The 23,264-nt window shown below is 39.7% G+C and overlaps 1 protein-coding gene across 1 annotated transcript in view; it reads right to left on the bottom strand.

Moving 5' to 3' along the window:
- Positions 1-2,323: 2,323 nt before the first annotated feature.
- SLC24A4 (solute carrier family 24 member 4) overlaps positions 2,324-23,264 on the bottom strand; it is a 38,972-nt gene continuing 18,031 nt past the window's right edge. The window contains exons 8-14 of the mRNA XM_042438764.1: positions 17,585-17,754; positions 14,631-14,769; positions 12,453-12,619; positions 9,087-9,201; positions 6,319-6,431; positions 4,882-4,947; positions 2,324-3,862 (exon numbers count right to left, since the gene is read on the bottom strand). Coding sequence (XP_042294698.1) covers positions 3,710-3,862; positions 4,882-4,947; positions 6,319-6,431; positions 9,087-9,201; positions 12,453-12,619; positions 14,631-14,769; positions 17,585-17,754 — 923 coding nt within the window. The 3' untranslated portion in view covers positions 2,324-3,709. The remainder of the gene's footprint in view (positions 3,863-4,881; positions 4,948-6,318; positions 6,432-9,086; positions 9,202-12,452; positions 12,620-14,630; positions 14,770-17,584; positions 17,755-23,264) is intronic.

Below are 23,264 nucleotides of genomic sequence, written 5' to 3'. Positions count from 1 at the left end.
ATTCAGTTGCCAGCTTAATCAATACTGATATTTGTTGCAAAGAACAGAACAAGATTAAAAAGAGGTTTCTCCCTTTCCACAAAGCTATTGCAAATGATCCCTAGATGCCTCATCCCAATTAACAGTAAAGGAATCCATTTTTTAAAAAAGGTCTTATTTACATTTCATTTCCCTGTGTAAGAAATTGTGTCTAATTTTGCTTTGAAAGAGATAATCTGTTCTGTGTCATTTGAATGAATCTAGAAGACCAACTAATGGATGTTTGCATGAATGCCTCCCCCAGTGTCTTGTGGTCTCTGAACACCTGTTTGTATGGATGTGTGAATGCCATTGGATTGGTTCAAAGACACACACCTCATTTGATCATTCAGCACTGTATTGCTTGCAACTGAATGCTGAACAATTTCACACATTACATTTTTTTACATTATCCCTAACTCCCATACTAAAAAAAGTATGTGTTTGCAAATGTATTTTCTCATACAGTCAACACCATAGTTTGGAAAAGTTAGTTTTTAGAGCCCACAAAATTAAATTTGCCAAGCTGTCATAAGCACTCAGAGTACTAAGAGTACCATGTAATGTGTGAAACAGCTCTGTGTGATGCCATTTCTTTGGGAAATCTCACTTTGATCATAGGGGAGGATATATGACAGTTCTACCCGGCAAGTCATTTACACCTGTTGTTGCAACCACCTGGGAATGAAACAGGCATACATGTATCAGTCTTGTAACACAATTTGGTAAATTGAGGCATCAAATTTTAATCCAGCCATGGGAAATGAAGAAGGAAAATGTATATTTTCATTTTAATCTTGAACTCCTAACGCTTCCTGTCAACAGAAGAGCTCTCTCTGAAGCCTACTGTTCAGCCTCCATTTTACCAAAGAGCAATATATTTGGAGGGTAGGCTCTTTTTCTAGTTTATGTCTTTCTAGGGTACTATCAACTGGCATGTCTGTGGACACTATACACTGGACTTTATGAAGTACAATTGACCAGAGGAAGAAATACTCTGTTCCACATTAGCCTGAGTCGGTGGGATCAAATCCTTTATGGAAATGTGAACAGAAATGTTGCTAATCTGCTGGCTGATACCTGCAGCAATGTTCATGTCCCTTGTAAAAAGGTTTTGCTTTCTACTGTGGTACAGTGTTCTCTTTACAGTGCAATCATTGCAGGAATTCTGCCAAAAAGCTTTGAATGCAAAAATAAATATTTAATGTATTTTTCATTCATAAAATCTTTTAGGCATCCAATATATTTTATTTAGCAGTCCATGTTAAAAATGAAAAAAGAGCTATGTATAAAGATCAGTTGTGCTTCGGTGATAACTTTTATGTTCATCAGTAAATTTACAATACATTATTTTGGGATTAAGGAACAGAATTTAAATGTGCTGGTGGTTTTGGCAAATCTGGATGGGATCACCATTTCAGCAGGTGACTAAGAACCACTTCTAACATTATCATGCAGTATAGGGAACCTGCACTTCATGTTTTTGTGCTGCTTCTGAAAAGTCTAAAATGGGAGCGTTTGCATTTTCCTCACAGAGGAACCACAGGAGCTTCTAGAGACAAATGGAGCTTCTGCACTGCAATGTGCTGGAGGTGCACAAGGTTTTGCTTCAGATGGTACATAAGAACAGCAAATATGGGATGTGGGGTGAGAGGCATTAACATTTCCTCTCCTCCATCAGTGGAAAGGTCCAAAATTAACTACAGTTTATGTTTTATGGGTCCAGTTCTCTTCCCAATTACATCCGCAATGATGTAGATATATTTCATTAATGATATATACTGGAAAAATAGAAACTAGACTATGGCCCTAGGGGGCTAAGAATCCAGTTCAGCTGCCAATTCAGTTATGCTTTGACAAGAAAAAACAAACAAACAAAAAACCAAATCCAAAACAAAATAACTTCTTTCATGTAGATTAAGCTATTCTGCATTATGGTGCAGGATCCCGTAAAGTGCCGACAAAGGGAACACAGCAAATTGATAAATATGTACACGTGTGAACCCTTGTTTAACCCCCTATCCCTGATTCTGTTTTAAGTTAAAGGAGTCCTGTGTTGTTGTTTTTTCAACAGCTGATATAAACTTTTTCAACAGTTCTCAACAGGTTTATTGGACATTTGTAATCCAACTTGAGAACAAAGCTTGGACAAATTACTTTTTGGACTAAAGGTCCCAGAATTCCCTAGGCTAGTGAATTCTGGGAGTAGGTGTCCAAAAAACATCCAAGCTCCAGCTGAGAACATGCATCAAGAATCTTATAATGGTGATAGTGATCTCTTCAATCCTGCAAAACCTGGAAAAAATTAGTTTTTCAGACAACTTGAACCAGCAGGGGAATTCTGAGAATTATAATCCAAAATGGAAATTTCCCAAGCTCTGCAGTGCCAATGAGGCAGATTAAGACCTTAACCAGACATAAATTGAAACACAGTGGGAAGGAATAAAGGTGCATACTGTGCAGCATTCCATAATTAGTTCAATCAATGTGGAGATTCCAGGTCTTTTAATATGTTCCTGTCACCCACTTTTTCAAACTGTTTGCTAAAACCAATGCTAAAACAAGAGATTTAGTCCATGGAAAAATCATTAACTGGGAATTGTGCAGTTATATTTTGTAGTGTGTATGCATGCATGTACACATGCATGTAAACACACACATATACAGGAACATATAAAACATCTTCAAATCCAAAGTGCATCTATGATGATCTGGAAGGCATTTGGATTAGAATCACATTCTTCAAATGATTTACCTGCACAATCATTTACTGAGCACCCAGGATTTTGGTTTTCCATTTTCCTCTAAAATTGGTGGGTATGCTTAGTGGTGCTGGCACAACTTTATGAACTGAAAGTATAATATTCCATATACATAGTCATTCATGATATTTGCAATTGTTCCTCACCAACTTTAGAACATTGTGTTGCTGTTTTCAAGTATGGATCTCCAGATTACAACATAATTGGTTCCATGATTTAAAAAAAAAAAGAATTATAGCATCAGTAGTGTTGTATTCCCTCCTCTTTTTTTTAGTGGGACTGGGTTGGTTGTTGTTGTTGTTTGTCAGTTTCTTTCAAGTCTTTCTTTTTAAATAATATAAATGGGGTTACAGTGTTCTACTAAACACCACCAAAGACTCCTCAGCATCAGTGAAAGTTCTCTTTAAACAGAGCACTTGAAGGGGAGAGGAAGGATCCTTAGTAGTGCATTTCATAATAAGTGCATTAAATTCCATGGCTGAGATGCTCAAAATGAGCCACAATAAAGTCTTGACCCGCTCTCTTTTCCTCTTATTTGGAAAACCATAGGCCATCAAAAGGAAGTTGTTTTTTTCCCCAGACTTCATATTAAAATTCATGATAAGAATCACTGGCCTAAAAGAGACTGAATACCACAACAGGATACCACTGGACTTTTTCAATTTCTGCATGAGATCCACAGAGCTGCATGATGGAACAATAAGATCCAAAGAAGAAGAAGAAGAAGAAGAAGAAAATGCTTTGGTTGCCTTGAGCTTGCATGTTGTTCAAAGAGACAGGTGTTTTCCTTCCAAGTACAGGAAAAGTGCTTGTAAAGTGATGAAGCAGGAAAGACACTGAGATTTTGGAGAAGAAGCAGGTAGCAATGTAAAATGTCTCCTGTAATTTTTAGCACAATGGATCCAGATGACACTTGTCAGTGGTTTATTTCAGTCATCTTCTCGGCACATTGGGAAGTTGACAAAAGTGAAGACATTAAACTCTATCAGTATTGAGAAACACAAGAAGATGGCATAAAGGCCGAGCACATAAATGCCCAGCTTCCTGTCTAGTTTCCATTTATTTATGTGGATGCCACCGACCTACAAGAACACAATATGTGAGTTAATGAAGAACTGAATGAAATCAATGTTACAAACTTAAGAAGAGCAGCATTAAAAAAAAATTTTTTTTAAAAAAACATAAAGCATATTTAAAACATGTCATCACACAAAGAAACTGGCTTCTGTCTGTTCTGCTTTAGGTGGAACACTAACCATCTCCCAGCAGCCAGGCGCCTCTGAATGAAGATTTGTAGAGAGTAACAGAGAGAAAGAGGTGCTCCACCTGTCCTATTGCTCATGCAATCAATCAATGGAGGATTTGTTAAACTGGGCAATCATTCTAAAAGATACTGTCCAGACTGTTGTTGTTGAAGGGGATTTTTAAAAATGCTTTTAATGAATGGACCTCCTTTGTTCTCTATTGTAGTCAAGGGTTGCTGACAGAGAATGTTAGTGTTATATAAAATGTTAAGGAAACAAATCTTTGGGGATGTTTTCTGAATTGCAATGAAGAGCTGGCATCTAAAAATATAGACACTGCACAAATTTCTGAAGACATGGGGTGAGCAATTTCAGAAGGACCATTTCTGCCCTTCCTTGGATCTTTATGGAATGCAACTCCTCCAAATCAATTGACCTCTGGGAGAAAATTAATCCCCCCAAATAGCAAGTCTTGTTCTCAGAAACCAGTGGTGGGGCTTGCTTTTGGGCTGTAAATATAATTTACTCTTCATACTTTTGTGGGGGAGGGCAGAATATAGAAACCAAGAGGCCACTTCTAATTTCTAATGGCTTTTTTTGCCCTTCTAATTTAAAACAACAACAATAACAACAACCAGAGGGGGAGGAGACAATTTAAAGGGCAAATTGTCCCTCCAGAGGCTTCTGTTGGCACGATCTGTCATTCTTAGAGCTTTCTCTTTCAGAGTTGTGTAGTTGGAAAGGATCTGGCAGGTCGCATTCAGCTGCTAGGGCACATTTTGTCCACTTTATATAATAAGATGTTGTATTAAATGGATGTATGCAGAAAGTGACTAATACAATAGGAGGACACTTACAGTAAGAGCTACAGATCCTAGGAGAAGTACAACAGAATAGACAAGTCCTTTGCTGTTTATCTTAACCTGTTGAAAATGAGAAGAAATACAACTTAAAAATGTTTTTCACAACTTAAAGATGTAATACCTAGCTAACTGTTATCTTCTATATAAAAAAATAATAATCACAAGATGTAGGCCCTAATAAACAAAGTCAATGAGGAACTCTACTCCTTTTTTGTCAGCCTGAATTTTTTTACAGACCCTTGGAGACGTATTAAAGCACATAAGGAATCCGTAATCAAATCTTGCAACCACAGCAAAATATTAGCCTAATATGAGAGGCTAATTTAGCACCTCCAAGAGTGCAAGGGGTGGAAGGTATTTGGTGTGCCTTTAACTGTAGAGAACAAGATAATACTATAGTTTTAAAATCAGCAGAATGCAATGGGGTTGGTTCAACTGACACACTAAAGCAGCACCAGGAGCAACTCATTTTGTTTAGATACAGAGCAGGAACAGAGCAATGTTGACTTCGTGGACATTAGTGCATCCTTCTATGAAACCAACAAACTGTAAAGTCATGTTATTGCAGAATCTTATGAGGCATCTTCCCACTTTGAATCTGTACCAGTTATGGCAACACGTCTTGTGTTTAGCTGAAGCACCACTTCCAACAGTGTTAGTCCTCTGTAGGAAGTGATACCAAGTCAATAATCTGTAGGAGGGTCATACAATCCTGACAAGAACGATGTGGTCACTGCTGGCCTCAGAGTGTTTAACCAAGAAAGTTTTCAAATGGAGAAACTGTTTTACAGAATTTATCTACACTGGACTGGACTCAGATTTAGTCATACTATGAAATTATACACTGAAATCAATGGAACTTGTTAGTCACGACTAACCTACCTCACACTGATTTCAGTGGAACCACTTTTAGTGTAGTAAGAGGCTTATTGCATTGGTTATTAAACTGATCTACCTCTATCTGGTTTAAAGATGAATTTGGGTGGCATCCTGATCCTATCAGACATTTTTGACTGAATCTGCTGCCCAAATACAGTCTGGGTCCATCCCTACTTTCAGAGCTCATCCCAGCTCTTTCCGGATCTGGCTATTTTTTAACTTAAGAAAATGGCTGGTGAAGCGGCTGTGGAAACAGGGGTAGACTTGGGCTGTATTCGGGCAGCAGATTCGTCAGCAAAAAATGTCTGATAAGAGCAGGATGCTACCTGAATTCAGCTTTAAATTGGATAAAAGTAAATCAATTTAATAACCAATGGGATAAACCTCTAAGCCTGGATCCAACCCACTGACTTTTCAGAAGATTGTGCTAAACATGACCTTTGTATACCTAGTGATTTCTGCTAAATGGGGTCTGAAAGTACTTTTTTAATCAAGTGTATTTGCTCTGGTAATAAGAGGCTTGAAAAGAAATTTGTAAATTAATATACGTACATTTGAGCCATAATTAACAACCATAGTCTGCAAACCCCATGGTACTCCAAGGCCTACCAGAATGTCAAACACATTGCTGCCAATTGTATTCGATACTGCCATGTCACCTAGGCCTGAAAAATAAGAATTTCACAATTAAAATTAGTTTTTGGTCCTAACAGCAACTCTTTTTACATCTGGGAACATCAAAGACGATAAGCTAATGCCCTCTGAAAGGGAAGATCATGTGTAGAAACAATAAGTTTAACAGACTAATTTACTTATCTACTCCGAAGTCCCTCTGAGTCAGTGGGGCTTACCCCCAAATAAAAGTGCAAAGGAGTACTGCAGCCTAAGTGGCCTTCAGCCTCATGGCCTTGGAACTGTAGACTGGCAGTTTGACCCCGGTTTTCTTTGTAGAGTATCAACCTCCCCACTGGTGAATCAGTTTTAGTAGGACATGGTGTTCACACTACTGAAAGGCTAAAATCCCACTGGGGAATGCTTAAAGCACCTCTTTGCATCCTGGTGCCATAATTTTAGACTAAGACCAAAACTCAGTTAAAGAAATCTTAGGTCCAAAACACCCTGTAGAAATAATCCAGTTTGAGACCACTTTAACTGCCCTGGCACAATGCTAGGGAATCCTGGGAGCTGTAGTTTTGTGTCAGAGTTCTGGTGCCACAACAAACTACAGTTCCCAGAATTCCTTAGCACTGAGCCAGGGTAGTAAAAGTGGTCTCAAACTAGATTATTTCTAGTTCAGTTTAGAAGAGGTAATCCCTCTTACATGAGAGAAAAGGAAATGCTTCTGTTAAGACAGTGCTTGTCATCTACAGTTTTTGTTAAACTCTTGTATAAAAAACACATATACATTCACAATCAATAGTTTTCAATGCAGGTATCATGAAATCCACTGGGTGACCTTGGGCAAGTCACATGCTCTCAGCCTCAGGGAAAGGCAATTGAAAACCTCCTCTCTAGAAATCTTGCCAAGAAAACCCCATGATAAGTTTGTTTGCCTTAGGGTCACCATAAGTCGGAAACAACTGGAAGGCACATAACACACACATACTTATAAGCATATAGAGTCATAGAACCATGAAGTTGGAAGGGGCCTCATGAATGAGCAAGTCCACCCCCTTGCTCTATGCAGGACCTCTACCTAGAGCAGGGGTAGGCAACCTTTTTGAGCCGGGGGCCAGGTTGCTGTCCCTCAGATAACTGGGGGGGTGAAGCCAAAAGATAAATAATTAAATAATTTTTTTAAAAAAATTAAATATATAAATAAACCAGGACAAATGTAGGACAAAATTTTCAAATGGAAGACACTTTTTTTTTAAAAAATGGAGGACACGCGAAAAAATTTGCTGATTTTTAAAAAAATGTTAATATAAATGCATGTTTCTGAGGCTTCTATAGACAATTGCCCCCCAAAGGACCTGGTGGCAATCGGCAGCAGGACTGGGCTGGGGCTGGTCCCAAGGCCTCGCCGGGCCGCATCCGGCCCGCGGGCCGCAGGTTGCCTACCCCTGACCTAGAGCATCCCATACAAGTAGCTGTCCACCTTCTTTTTGAAGACGTCCAGAGAAGGAGACCCCACAAAATCTCTAGGCAATTAGCTCCATTGCTGAACTGCTCTTCCAGATGTCTACATCATTTTAATTCCCATATAACCAAATTTATATTTAACTATATATCTTTTTATCTGTACATATATTTATCTGTACATCTATAAATGACAAAATCACCAATCAATATCAAATTACCTGCACTCAGCACCTAATAACATAAACAGGACTTGCATAATGACTAAATGTTCTCATTCCTTTCAATGGAAACCTAGTGTAGCTTTTCAACCAATCTTAGAGGCTGAACAGACTGCCCCTAAGGAGCGGTCTGCAGCCGTCTCTTTTGTTGTTGGATTGGGACCATGGCAACTACATGCCACGGCCTTGATCTGGCATTTTTGTAGTGCAAAAAGGAGCCACAAAAAGCGGCTCCTTTTTGCACCATGGAAAGGGTGCCCTAGCCATGGCAGAGATTTTTGCTGCTTATTTGGTGCAGCACATGTAAGCGCTGTGCTGAAGATGCAGTATGATGGCGCCTGCCGTCTGGTCAGGTGTGGGAAAGGAATCTGGGTGGGTGATTAAATGTTGCACCTCTGTTTCAGGACATAGATTGTTCCTTAAATCAGGATGGATTAATCTAGTGGTTACCAAACTTTGGCCTCTAGGTATTTTGGACTTCCACACCCAGAAGCCCCAGCCAGCTTGGCCAACAGTCAGGAATTCTGGGAGCTGAACTACAAAACACCTGGAAGGTCAGAGTTTGGGAGCTGCTGGATGAATCTATTTGGATTACATTTTACAATTTTGTTTAGTCCAAATATATTCGTTTTGATCAATTTTGATACTGGCTTGGATTTTTTTTAAAGTTTGCACAACTTTTGTACACATTTCTCCAAAGAAACACATTTTTTCAAATGCCTTTCCTTGAAATATGCCTTTATGTTTGCTCTTCTCCCTAGTATACATATTCTTGTATGTAATTTTCTTTAACACGTGCGTTTTTCTATGCATTTTTCATGGAAAACTGAACTGCATAATAAAATTCCGAAAAACTGTAATACAGCATGAAAGACAAATTAGTGTCATTTGTATTAAAACCTATGAAATCTCACTACCATTGCTATCCTTAAATGATATGAACCTTACCTGTATCTGACAAAATGTAATTTATGTAGAGCACAATCACAATTATTTCTCTGAAACCACTGCTGACGTTACCTTGTCTTGCTACTATTAAACTGGCCATGCAGTCTGGTACACTGGTTCCTGCAGCTAGGAAAGTAATGCCCATGATAACATCAGGGATCCCTAGAGTGTAACCAATCACTGTAACCTATGCAACAAAGGAAAACATACAGTAGTTGTTGAAAACAACAGAGCAGTCTCTTTGTGGTCTTGCATTCACAATAGCAATCACGACTCACAGATTACTTTAGTTTCTTCAGCATGGGGATGTTGACATCAATCAAATATATAAACACAAGAATTTCAGTAATGAAACAAAATTGTACTAACCATCTAGAGCAAAACAAAAATTTCTACAGATGACTGGGCTCATCTGTGAGAGCAGAGCAGTGTAGTGCAAAGCTGCTGTGTATATTCTTGTTGTTTATCAGAAATTCCAAAGAACACATCCCCAATGCTTTGGGCCCATGTGAAGTGTCAGAAACTGTAAAATGGCAGTCTCTCTAGGAATTTAGAAAAAAAGATATTTTGGAGACTACAGCTCTCAGAATTCCTCAGGCAGCAAAGGCATGCCGGATGGGGGACTCTGGGAGTTGTACTCCAAAGAAGGTAATGCTTCCAGAGTCTGCCGTGCACCTCTACTTTTCCTGAGATGGTTCCTCTGCACTGCAGCTGGATTGTTTCTTAACTAGCAGTCCTCTTTTCTGATGAGCCGAAAGAACAGAAAGCCCAAAGGAAGCCAGGAGATTGTAGTAGTTTAATACTCTTAACTACTTATGGCTGGTGAAACCCATGTTCAAACCACTCACAGAGACCTAACCTTCATGGGTGATCTTGGGCTTGTCCCCATTTCTAAGTCTAATCCACTATACACAGTTGTGAGGATAAAATTAATAGATGAGAACCATGTTTATTGCAGACCACTTTGGGCTCTAAGATCACCAGGAGAGGCCCTTCTCTCAGTCCTACCACCATCACAAGTACTGTTGGTAGGGACTCAAGAAAGGGTCTTCTTGGTGGCTCCTCATAGATTCTGGAACTCCTTTCCCAAGGAGGCCAGAATTGCACACACACACACTTTGTCTTTCTGTTGGCAAGCTAGAACTTTAAAAAAAAATTCTGACAGGTTTGCAAAGCAGAAAGTTTTAAAAGAACAGGCTAAAGGGCATTGTATTGTTTTAAATGAACTGATTTTAAGAGTATGGTTATCCTTTACATTGAATTTATTGTTTTAGTGACTGTGAGCTGTCTTAATACTGCAAATTCTTCTTTAATGTTTTCCTTTTGTATGTTTTTAATTATAATGAGCTTTTAAACTGTGAACAGCTTTGAGTCCCAATTTTGGGTGGAAAGCAGGATTTAACTAACTAATTATCATCATCATCACCACCACTGTGTCCATTACCTTTTCTTTGGAGGAAAGGCAAGGTAAGAAGTACTAAACAAGGATTAAAGGAGATGAAAATGACACCGTAGAATCACATTTGGATAACAGTCTTCCCCAACTCAGCATCATCCAAATGGTTCACACTACAGCTCTCATCTGTCTCAGACAGCAAGGCCAATCATCTGTCTGTAGCTGGTGTGATATGAGCTGTAGTCCCAAACACCTGGAGGGCAGTAAATTGGTGAAGGTAGATATGCACACTTTTGTCTCATTGTCATCTCTGATCAAAGAGGCTTGCAAATGTTACCTTTTTTGCAGTGACGTCACTAGAGTTGGTGTGGTAACTTGTGATGGCACCTCCCATTGACTTCCTCCTATACTACACCATTCAGAATCCTTAGTAGTGTTTTTTTCTACTAATGTTACTCATAAATCATAAATCCCATATATCACTGAACGTAATGGTAATCGTTGTGACACAAACAACTAGAACAATTAAAATTACTTTTTTAAATTAAAATTTGGTAAAATGAAAATGTTGTGAAAATTTGGTAAAATGTATGTTGTTAAATATTTTTTTAATTTTTTAAAAAATGTTAAATTAATTTTTTGAAATTTGATTTTTTTAAAAAACAACAACTAGGGCCTCTTCTTTTTCTTCCCCCACTCATACCATCTCTTCAGCATTTTAATGGGACGCAGGTGAATACCACAGCATGTTTATGCCCAAAGGGCACATTTTTGAGGAGCAGTGGAGTCACCCCCCTTAGGTTGTCACCTGGTGTGGTTTGCACCCTCTTAACCCACAATGACGCCATTACATTTTTGGACCACAACTCCAAGAATCTCCCAGCCAGCATGATCAGTGGACTACTTTCTTGTACAACTTTTCTAGGGTGAATACCCAACAGAACCAAGGCATGGCTCAACTGTATTATTCTTGTTGCATTCCTGAGAAAATACAATTTACAGACCTTACAGTCATTGGCCATGGTGGCTGTGGAATTCTGGATTGTAGTCTAAAAAAGTAACATTGGCAAGTTCTGCTTGCTACCTTGGGGAATAGATGACTGGGAACTTGTGCTTTAAAAAAAACCCTCTAGCTCAAAACAGAACTAAATAGAAATGTGTTTAATTAAAAAACAACAATATATTCATCCTACCAATATATCTCTAGGGACACAGTAACCTGGAGAACTTATATTTTCCATGAAAGCAGCACACATATGTTTTAATTAGTTATTCACAAATGCACTATATAATCTTGGCTTCCTCCACAAACTGACTTCAGCAAAGGAATCACAAAACCAGTGACTATGTGTGAAGCTCCAATGGTTACAATGCACTTGTGCTGCATAAGTCAGTGTTCTTATATGAACGAGAAGAGTGAGCGGAGTTTTTAACATTTTCTATGCTTGGAGAGCCAGTGTGACATAGTGGTTTGAGCACTGGATTAGGACACTGGGAGACCAGGGTTCGAATCCCAGCTTGGCCATGGAAACCCACTGGGTGACCTTGGGCAAATCACACCTTTTCAGCCTCAGAGGATGGCAATGGCAAACCCTCTCTGAAGAAATTTGCTAAGAAAACCCAATCAGTCCTGTCCACAGCAAGATTCTAATGCACATCTGAGGAAATCCTTTTTTAAAATTTGATACTAGACAGTGACAAGTACATTTGAATTTTAAAAATGCATGAATGCTTGACCTTTTCCTTATTGTCATGTAAATGCTACACGAGTCTTTACTTTGGCTCATTCAGAGGACCAGGCAAAACTTTGTAGGCAATGAGGAAAAGAAGGAGCAGTTGCACTATAGGTAGGTTAGATTTGCCAACATTTTTGTATGCTAAGACTGGAGAATGAAGAAAAGAACCACTTGCCCAATAATATCTTCTCTTTCAGTTGCTGCGGTGTTACACCTTATTGTCATGCTCTTCCAATTTTCAGTGTTACTTCAAAATCAATTTTTTTCATGTTAAAAAAATTAACAACTATTTTTGCATCCACTTACCAGCCACACCATAAAATAGGAAAAAAAAGCAATCCATAAAGTGGATAAGAGAAAGGTCAGCATAAAAAAATTCTCCCAACGTGGTTTACTGCAATTCGGGACGGTGAAAAAGAGGAGCAATATCAGTGGCCAGGTAATAAGCCATTTGACTTTGTCCATTTTTCCATCTAGATAACAAAAAAGGGAAAGAAAGTGTTTTTTCCTTTGGACATTTGTTATTTAGTCATATTTATATTTAAGCAGAACCAGATAATAATTGAGAGCCTGCATGATGTAGTGAACTCAGTGAAATTCTCACCCAGCTGCACTGGCCAAATGCAAGAGATATTCTAGGAAGGGGGAGGACCATGTAGTACCTGTCAGCCAGTGTGATGTAAGCGGTTTGATTGTTGACATAGGATTCTGGGAGATCAAGGTCCAACTCTTGGAAGCCTCATTTCTTTTTAAAAATTTTAATTACTGGGTCCTAAACCAACCCTCAATTGAGGGAGATGTCATATATCTGCAGTGGAATTAACTAGTACAGTATTACATATTGGAGAGGGACCAGAAGTGATGAGTTTTCCAGAGAAACATTGTAGACAGGTAACAATTTGGAGCCTAGCTGAACTAAGGAGTTTATCACATGAGAGAAATCCCATGCAAACACAGGATTTAAAAGTTAGAAAAAACCTGCAAAAGGGGGTTGATTTTCACACACGTTGTTGTTAAACTGGAGTTAACCAGAAAAGAAAGTAGACAAAAGCCACTCCTTTTTACTTTGGGATTTTCTGAAAGTAAAAAGGAGCAGCTTTTGTCTACTTTCCATTCAGGTTACTACCACTTTAACAATGATGTAATGTGAAAACCCCTGTTTCTCCACAGGATTTCCCCCGTGTGATAAACTTGTAAGAGATAACTGATATTAAAATTGTCAACATTTAATATCAACATAATTGATATTAAAATGATGCAAGCAATTAATTTGAGCCTTAAAGTTCTTTGAAATGGTTTTTTGCCTTGTTTGTGTCAAAGAGTCAAGTAATACAGTAACACAGATCTATTCAATCATTATTAAAACTCTGTCAGTACAAATCATTGACTGTATCAGCACAGGTTATACAAATCTATACAAATGGACTAACCATAGCCTATGGCGTTTTCTTGAGCCCAAAAGTAATATGAAATTAAAATATTCAGACTATTGCTAGATATACAGTTTTGTCATTGAAATAGTATTAACCATGGAGTAACATTGCTGAAAATATGAAGTCAAAAATGAATATGAATTTATCTTAATGTGAATATATTCTGATTCACTGAGCTTAACATTCAAGGGTTACTTCTGTAGCAAATCACACAAATCCACATGTGTACTGAAGTCCCACTATATGGAAATTAACTTTGACTACAACTCCCACAATCCCCAGTCACTGACTACACTAATGGGGAGATTATGTGTAGTTGTAATTCAAAGCAGTAATGTTTTCCAGGCTCTAGTAGAAATGAAGTATTTGGCTTGGGGATCAGCTTGAATTTAGGCTCTATCATTGAATGCTGATGCTGTGAGCCTTCAGCTGATAAGCTACTCAAATGTGTTATTCCCCATTTTGCTTAACCCAGACAACAAGACTGATCAAGAAAGAACAGGGGAAAGAACAAATGTATACTGTCAACTCTCCACATTCACTGGGGTTAGGGGTGGAGGACCTCTACAAAAGTGGAAAAACCGCAAATAACTCTAAGTCCTTCAAAACCATATTTAATACACACAAAAAGTATAATCTGCAGATTCAACCCACTATGGATGTGTTCAAGGAAGCAGAGTTTTCACAAGGCTGGCTAGTGGGATTTGTGGCTGTCTCTGCTGCTGCTGCTGCTGCTGCCCTACACCATTTTAAATAGGGACTTACAAACGTTATTTGCAGTCTCCATCTTGCAAGGCTACCAGTCCCTATTAAAAATGGCAAAGGGCAGCAGCAGCGATGACAGCAAATAATCTGTGAATAATCAAATCCGCAAAAGTCAAACCCCCAAATGTGGAGGGCTAACTATATATAAATAAAGTCAGAGGTTAGCAGGGTCTACAGTGCTTGTGATTGAGTACGGAACTCTTAACACTTTGGTTAGCACTCTGTGGTAGGAATAAACCCTTCTCTGCCATTTATTCTATAATACAGTACATCTTTTCAGATTTACCTGGAGGTGAAAATGGAGACAGATTGACATGTTCATTGCCCTCTTCTTGGTTATCAATGGGGACACCCCCATTTTCAATGTTCTCATGTTTCCCGTTCTGAATCAGCTTGCCATTAGTTGAATGGATTAGCCGCTGCCGCTAGAAAGTATGCAAATCAATTCCAGTTAATATTAAAGCCATTTTTTGGAAAATTTCCTGATCTTAGCTGGTTTTGCTTGTTTATTTAAACTTGTCATATGTCACTCTCCCTATCCCCACTCATCATATACATTTAAGTAAATCTGCCAATTTGTGCTCATGGTTAGGATCCAGGGATTCCTTCTAGCAAGTTTGAGCACTTCTGCGTACTGGAAATTTTCCTTCCTTCCTTCCTTGAGCTTCTTTTTCTATGCATAAACAATGGCAAGTTTTCCTCTTGAAGCAAAAGAAATAAAACCAAGAACCATCAAAAGTTTTCCCCACTTGACACCAGCTCATTGTAATAGGTTTACTGTGAGATGGGATCTTCTGTATCCCCTGAGTAGCACATCGGCATTAACATAAAGTCAGATGGCCTAGCCTGATCTTTGCCTGCCTTAAGCTGTTACAGTCTTCCTCTTCATTAGTATACCAGTGACAGAGATAAGTGTATCTTTAAGAAGATCATTTTCTGCCCCTTCTGAATCTCTCTCTCTCTGTTTGACTCTTAATCAGCCGCATTGTGAGCCTACCGTGGGGAATATGAAGCTCTCCAGATGTTGTTCAGCTATTACCCTGACCTGTGGCTGTTCTAGATAGAAGTCAGAGTCCAGCAACAGCTGAAAGGCCACATATTCCCTACCCCTGTTATAGGTTGTATTATAATAAAAATAAAGGACACTGTCCTATTAAGACTTGGATGCCTGTACCTGTTCCCTGATTCTGATGACAGACTTTCTATGAAGGAAAATGAATGACTATGTATTCCCTTTACTCCACAAATAGTATGTATTATCACTCAATACAATGGCCGGTTACAAACCGGCAGTTGGGACGTCCGGAGGATGTCCCATTTTAAAAAAGGGGCGTCTCTTCTAGATGCCCCTGAGTCTAGTACGGACTGTGTCCGTACAATATGGCGCCGGCCCTTCTACATGGCCGGCACCATATTGACGTCGCGCGGCCCTAATGACGTCACGAATGCGCCCTTGGCGCTTCGCGATGTCATCAGTGCGCCGCTGAAAGAAGCTCCATTTTGGAGCTTCTTTTTTGCTCCGTGCGGGAGCCGCGCGGTTTGGCTGCTGAGGCTCCCGCGCGGAGCAAGCGGGGGCGGCAGACTGCCTCAAAGCGGCGGTCTAGAACCCGCCAATGTCCTTCTTTAGAGGTCTTTAAACAGAGGCTGGATGGCCATCTGTCGGGGATGCTTTGATTTAAATTTTATGCATGGCAGGGGGTTGGACTGGATGGCCCTTGTGGTCTCTTTGAACTCTACGATTCTATGTCTAGCTACTTCTCTTTATAGATAACTGATCTTACTAGCTCCCTTTCTTGGTTGTCATATAGAACTACATCTACAGAGAGCACATTATACTATCATTGTACAACAGTAAGCTAACAGCGTTTCTTTCCTTTATTCTTAAATAACTTTCACCCAGAGCAGGGTTGGGGAAATCTTGGACTGTAATTTCTAGAATTCCTCACCAATCACTATGCTGCCTGCAGCTTCTGTGAGCTGATATCCCAAACATCTGCAGAACTAATAGTTCCCTGGCCCTGGTGTAAACACTGATTCTGGAAACATGGTTCCCAATCCACTTAACACTAATAATAATAATAATAATTTATATCCCGCCTCTTCTGTCTGGAGATCGAGGCAGGTAACAACAGAATTTATACAGTACACAATACAAAAATAATAAAACCCACAAAACCCTGACCCACTAGTTGCAAATTTCCTGCTCCTGACTTTTCTCTCATCTTCATTCCTATCCTGCATAGTACTGCCTCTCTAGGGTTTCAGGCAGGATTTTGTCCCGGTTCTGGAGATGCCAGAGATTTATACCAGGACCTATTTCATGCAAAGCATGTGCTCTGTGACCCAGTTATCTATACAATCTTCACCATAAACTTTATATTAGATTAAAACTTCAATTTCCTTTGAACAATGACATTTGAGAAAAATATTGTTCTGCAAGGCAATGTTGATTGCTACACAAAGAATGCATAAGTGCAATTAAAGTGCTCATTTTAAGTCAGTGGTTCTCAAACATTTTACTCTTGTGACCCCATTTACATCTACATGCAGACATCATGCTCCTTCCTCTCGACATAAACATATTTTATTTGTTTAGTGTGCCTATTTTCATTTGCATATTCAATGGATATTCATATTTTAACATTTTATAAGGAAATAACATAATTCAAATTGGAAGTTTTATTTAGATAAATTCAATACTTAATACATATGCAAATTTTACACACACTGTTACACACACAGCCACGCTCAACTGCTTCTCCTCTGCCTCCACAGGGGTCCAGCCAGATCTAAGTGAAAGCGGTGGCCCCAAGCAAAAGGTGCTGCCAATCTCCTTCTTCACCGGGGGCCATCGTGGGCACTAGATTTCCTATAGCCACTATGCCCCTGGCTCAGGCTGCAGGAACTTCTTGCCCAGAGAACCAGGGCATTGACAGGACAGGTAGGGGAAGAAGAAGTAGCAGCTCAGGATGAGCCCTGCCAGAGGTTATGATCCAATGAACTTCACCACTCTCCTTTCATTCCTTCAAATGCTCCAAATGCTGTCCTCACCTTTTTCTTCCCTTCCAGGACAGAAAAAGTTTGAGTAGTGGAGAAGAAAGAAAGATCAGGGCCACAAACTCTTGCATTCCCCTCCCCCTTGAGCATCTCTTGCACCCTTCAGGGGTCCTGCCCCACAGTTTGAGAACCACTGGATTAAGTTACTCAGAACATGAATTAATTTTCCCTTTGTGGACTCACCTCATTGATAATGAGCCTGCTTGCCATCCGTAGCCTGGTTCTTGGCCCAAATTTGTTTGTAATCATTATTCGCAAGCCAGCTTCAGGAAAGCGGTACTTTGGAGGACTGGAACAAATTATCTCATCGACCATCACCACAGAATTTCGGCCGTACTGTTGTGTTCCCTTCACTATTGACCACAACGCCAATGGTTAGCTATACAATTTGCTTCTCTGTGCCTGTCTTTGCCAATGTTTGCCTCATAATGGCTCCTTCAAATTGCTGAAGGATTAACAGAATCAGAAGCCTGAAAAATCTGAAATCATTGGATTTTGATCGACAGCCAGTTTAAGCTGCATGTAAATACGTGCATTTTGCCATCTTTGTGCAATCACTTTAAGTTACAACTGTGTAGAAACTTCTTGTGTTTCTGTGGAAATAGGATGCTTTTCTTTCCTAAGTCCATAATTCTGGCTCACTAATTTGTTTTGGTTTATATTATTATGGTTGTTATTGTTTTAGGTGTGATTACTGCATGAAATGTACTTTTTAGGCAGTTTATAATAACTTAGTTTTAAATAATGGCTGTGATCTGACCAAAGGTCATTCTCAGTAATTTCAAATGGAAATCTAAGGACATGCACAAGTTTCTTTCAGAAAAATAAATAGTTCTCAAAATAATTTAATTTGTGTGAATTAAGAACAATAATGATAAGGGCAATGAAAGCAATAACAAAAACAAAACTAGCTAGTAACAGAAGCCTTTAAAAATGACGGCTGCTGTTTGACTAAAGGACAAGCAAATTCATAGTCTTCATTTTTTTAAACTGCCAATGGTATAATCCTTCAACCAAAACTATCATTTAGAAGAATATTGTCTCCACCTTCAATATACCATGCCAGATCACTGTGCAGCCTAGCAAAAGCTTGTTTTAATGGATTTGTGATCATCTACATAAAAATGAGAGCTTTACACTATACTAAACTTTATTTCTAAACCCAGACATAAAACATGCAGGCCTGAGAATTAATAAAAGGAAAATATAACAAACGCATGCAAGTAGTATAACAAATGCTATTAGCTAGACAAAGCAAGCACAGTAAGGCTTAGCAGACAGGAGATGTATGGTGTTAGAATACACACTGCAATGAAGTAAAATATAACCCTAAAGGGAAAAGTGTGGGTGGGTGGGTGGGTGGTTGGCAGTGGTGGAGAAAGGAAAGGATCGAGGGGCAATACCATTCTTTATTGCTTTAGTTACTGAGTTGGATAAATATACACACATACACATATTTACAGGTTACTTACATTAAGAGCAACAGGAAATTTTAGTGTGTGGGGAAAATAATTAAACAAACCATTAGTGCATAATTCCAGTCTGAAAGCACTGGAAAACTGGGGAAACACCCAGCTCAAGCATAGGAATAAGAAAGAGTTCCTCATAAAAACCTGACATGGAATGATGGCATGCCTATTATTGCAAACAGAGGTAAGTCAGAAGAGAAAGATGAGGAAGAAGTCCCAACAGGGATGTAGCCAAGGGGGGGGATCTGGAGGTCCGGACCCCCCCCCTTCCATTAGAAAAATGAATGGTGTGTGCTGCTGCGCCGCCGCACTCAAGCCCCATTATAATGGTGGCACTTAGTCTGGACCCCCCCCCTTCCTAAAATCCTAGCTACGTCCCTGGTCCCAAGCAACATTTTGTTTCAAGACTATATCATGGACAGCAAAGAAGCACTGTCTTCTGCATAATCCCTCTGGGGTGAGTCCAGATTGCAGATTTCTGCCTGCTACTTACACAGTTCACTGCTCAACAAGTTGCACATAGAGGAAGCAAAACCTCAGAAGAGGTTCAAAGATGGGCCAAACTTGCAAAAACGGTTACCTAGCTTGTGCAGGCAATCTAATGAATGGGGATGAAGCAAAATGGACTGTATGACTTGGGAGAGTGAAAGGGCAAAACATGTTGGAATATTTTGCTATTTGATAGCTTCCTGCAAGTAGGCTGGGTTAGAATCCTTTCATCTGCTGAGGCTGAGAGAGTGTGACTTGCCTAGCTGTAACTTCATCCTGTGGAATCCTGGGATATGTAGTTTTACAAGGTCTTTAGCCTTCTTTGCTTTCTGTAGAATAGGCCCATGGAAGTTAAAGTGGTGTCAAATTGTATTATTTTCACAGTGTAGACCTTATAATTACACACCCTATAATTACTCATTATCTATTTTTAATAGCACACAACAATTTAATTACTTTAATGTATTTTAAGAAGAATGAGGTAAACATGATTTTCTTCTTAATAATTAGTAATGCTAACATTTTAACTAGTTACTTTGAAATACTGCTTTGGGGTATTATTGAGTTATTACCTTAAACACTAATTTAAAAGTAATATTAGTAACTTGTTACAAATTAGTAACAACCAATGAATTACCTTTAAAAAAAGGTAACACTATTTTTCAAGAAACATTTCCAAACTCTGGGCTAAAATTTGGCTTTTGACTGAAGAAAAAGCTCAGGCCTGACCCTGAGACCATTCATAGCCAGCAAGGCAGAAAAAAATGGTTTCACGCATGGGTAGAAATGCTGAAATTTGGGGAGCAATGTAATTGTTTCAGTCTTTTTTCAGAAGCCTCAAGCTCAGCTGTCAAGGGCAACAGCACAACACAGATCAGGAGGTAGAACCCGCAATTCCTGATTTTATTTATCTCAGCTGATTCTAATGGATTTAGTTACAGAAGCTGCCTGAAAAAAATTGAGAAATCAAGACAAAGAAGAAAGTGGAGAATTTGCTTTAGGCAAGGCATTTTTTAAAAAAGTGAAGAACTGATAATACAAGCTCAATATCCTAGAGAAATAGAAGTTAAGAACAATATGTTAATATATGGAGAAGTGCCTATCCCTCACTAAGGACTGGAGTATTATGAAGTGTTCATAGAAGATAAAGGTGAAACCTCTTCTTGATTTCATTTTAAAGCTTTAAAGCTTATGTACTTTTATTATTATGGAAGAGTGAGATATTCAAAAGGCGACTGTTCCGGAGGTGAACTTTTCCCCATCTTCATATGTCAAGCATCTCCTGCTGAAATATCTTCTTCTGTGTGAAAGAGACATAGGCCCCGTAGCCCTCTTTTCTTCTGGAGTCCATTCCCAATACACATAGTATAGTATCCAGTTAAACTGCAATGGCAACATCCTATGGAACCAAAAATTTGCAGTTGAGGGATGAGGATTTAGAACCCTTGAGCTCATGTGGTACTGTGGTTTGAGTGCTGGACTAGGACTTTAGAAGACCAGGACTCAAGCCCATTCTCGGCGGCAATGGTAAACCCTCTTTGCCAAGGAAACCCTGTGATAGGTTTGACATAGGGTCAAAAACAACTTGAAAGCACCCAGCAACAAGCAGTTATAATTCTCTGCTATGAAGCTCTAATGTCTCACCAAACTGCAACCTCAGGATGCCATACGATGTTGCCATGGTAATAAAAATGGAATATAGTATTATATTCCACACTGCAGATCCATCATGATGTAGTGTTGAACTATGACTTTGGAGATCAGAGTTCGTTCCTTGCTCAGCCATGGAAACCCACTAGGCGACCTTGGGCAAGTCATAGAATCATAGAGTTGGAAGAGACCGCAAGGGCCATCCAGTCCAACCCCCAGGCATGCAGGAAATCCAAATCAAAGCATCCCCAACAGATGGCTATCCAGCCTCTGTTTAAAGACCTCCAAGGAAGGAGACTCCACTACACTCCGAGAGAATTTGCTCCACTGTCGAACAGCCCTTATTGTCAGGAAGTTCCTCCTCATGTTGAGGAGGAATCTCTTTTCCTGTAGCTTGCATCCATTGTTCCAGGTCCTAGTCTTTGGAGCAGCAAAAAACAAGCTTGCTCCCTCCTGAATATGACATCCCTTCAAATATTTAAATAGGGCTATCATATCACCTCTTAACCTTCTCTTCTCCAGGCTAAACATCCCCAGCTCCCTAAGTCGTTCCTCATAGGGCATGGTTTCCAGACCCTTCACTATTTTAGTCGCTCTCCTTTGGACATGCACACACTCTCAGACCCAGAAAACACAATACATTGGAAATGACTTCAAGGCACACAGCAACAACAACGTGGTATCATAATTGTATTCTTTGCCTAAGAAAACCCTATGAAATTCATGGAGCTGCCAAAAAACAGGTGACTTGAAGTTACACTCACTCTCTCACACGCACACATAATTTGAAAGGGCCCTTGGCCACCTTGGGTTGGCTTTTGATAACTTGAATATGACAAAGGGAGCCCACATTTCATACCATGCAATTATAGCACTATGATTCTTCTTTAATTACTATGGTTGCTCCTATAAAATCCTGGGTCTTGTACTTTGATAATACACTAGACTTCTCTGGCTGTGAATTCTAAATGCCAATCTCTAAACTACAAATCCTAGGATTTCAAAAGATGGAACTATGGCAGTCAAAGCGGAATCATAGTCTATAATGGTGTAGTGTGAAAAGGTCCATGGTCCATACAATGATGCATATGCCACAATAAGTAATTTTGTTGATAAGGTGTTGCAAGATTGTCATTTTTACTACAACAGAAAGGTGGGCAACTCCTCTGGAATGTGGGTAAGTTGTTGATATACCTGACCTCTATTCTGAACAAACCCACTCTGCTTATTTTAACACTGAGGGTTTCTAATGACTACCTAGGAATCTAAGGCAGGGTACAGATCGCCAAAAAGAGGCGCCTCCTCGGCGCCTCTCTCTGCTACGCAGGAGTGTTGCAGCATACAAATTGTGCGGTGCTGCTGCGCAGCAAAGAAAGAGCTCCCAAAGTCAGCTCCTGTTTGCGGCACCGCAAAGCGCCAAAGACAGCGCAGTTATGTTGCAGCTGCGCAGCACTGTTTAGAGGTGGCGCAGCTGTGACTTAATTGTTGCACGCGCCATATGTATGGCACTGCACAACTGCAGGGCGTGCATGACATGCTAAGGTTGTGAGGTGTGTGCACGCGCTGCCCCGAGGCAACCCTAGCATGTCGTGGATGCACCACAAAGGGCCCATCTGGACAGGGCCTAAGCTCTGTGTGGGTCATTGCAATAAAAACAGGAGTGTCCAGTCACTGTGTTATTACTGTCAAAACATGAAGATTAGCAGCTAAAGTACAAATCGTCACTTCTTGTGTATAAGGTTTGTCTCTGAAATTGGATTTTCCTCTGGGTGAGAAACTTTATATATGAGAATCCAGTAATAGAAGCTTTTATGTTTTGCCAGTCGAAGCTCTTGAAAGCAATAAAAGTTACAAGCTTCAAAGGCAGCTCAGCAGTCTGTGAACCTCCCTTTTATCTTCACCCTCAAGTAATAGAATTCCCTCCATCAGGATGCAGAAGGCAGTAGACAGAGAGCAGGTGTTCTTTGTTAGAAAATAATCAGACTTTGCACTCATAAACTGGGCAAGATTAAGGTGAGATCCAAGCCCCACTGACCCAGGAGAGGTGTTAACAGACAAGCCAGACAGCCTTGCTGGAGGTAGCACAAAAAGTTAGAAATACAGTCTGCACTGGCAAAAATCGTGACCCTATCGAAGTGAAATTTCACTCCGAGGAACTGTGAAACAGACTATTCAGGGTAACAGAAAGACACAATATATTTTGGCTAAGGGGGCGGGGAGAGCTACTGTCCTATGGTTGTGGGGAAGGGAGATAC

This window comes from Sceloporus undulatus, chromosome 1 (genome assembly GCF_019175285.1).
Source record: "Sceloporus undulatus isolate JIND9_A2432 ecotype Alabama chromosome 1, SceUnd_v1.1, whole genome shotgun sequence".
Classification (NCBI taxonomy): Eukaryota; Metazoa; Chordata; class Lepidosauria; order Squamata; family Phrynosomatidae; genus Sceloporus; species Sceloporus undulatus.
Note: the sequence above shows the minus strand (reverse complement) of the source record. Positions and strands in the feature narration are given on the sequence as shown.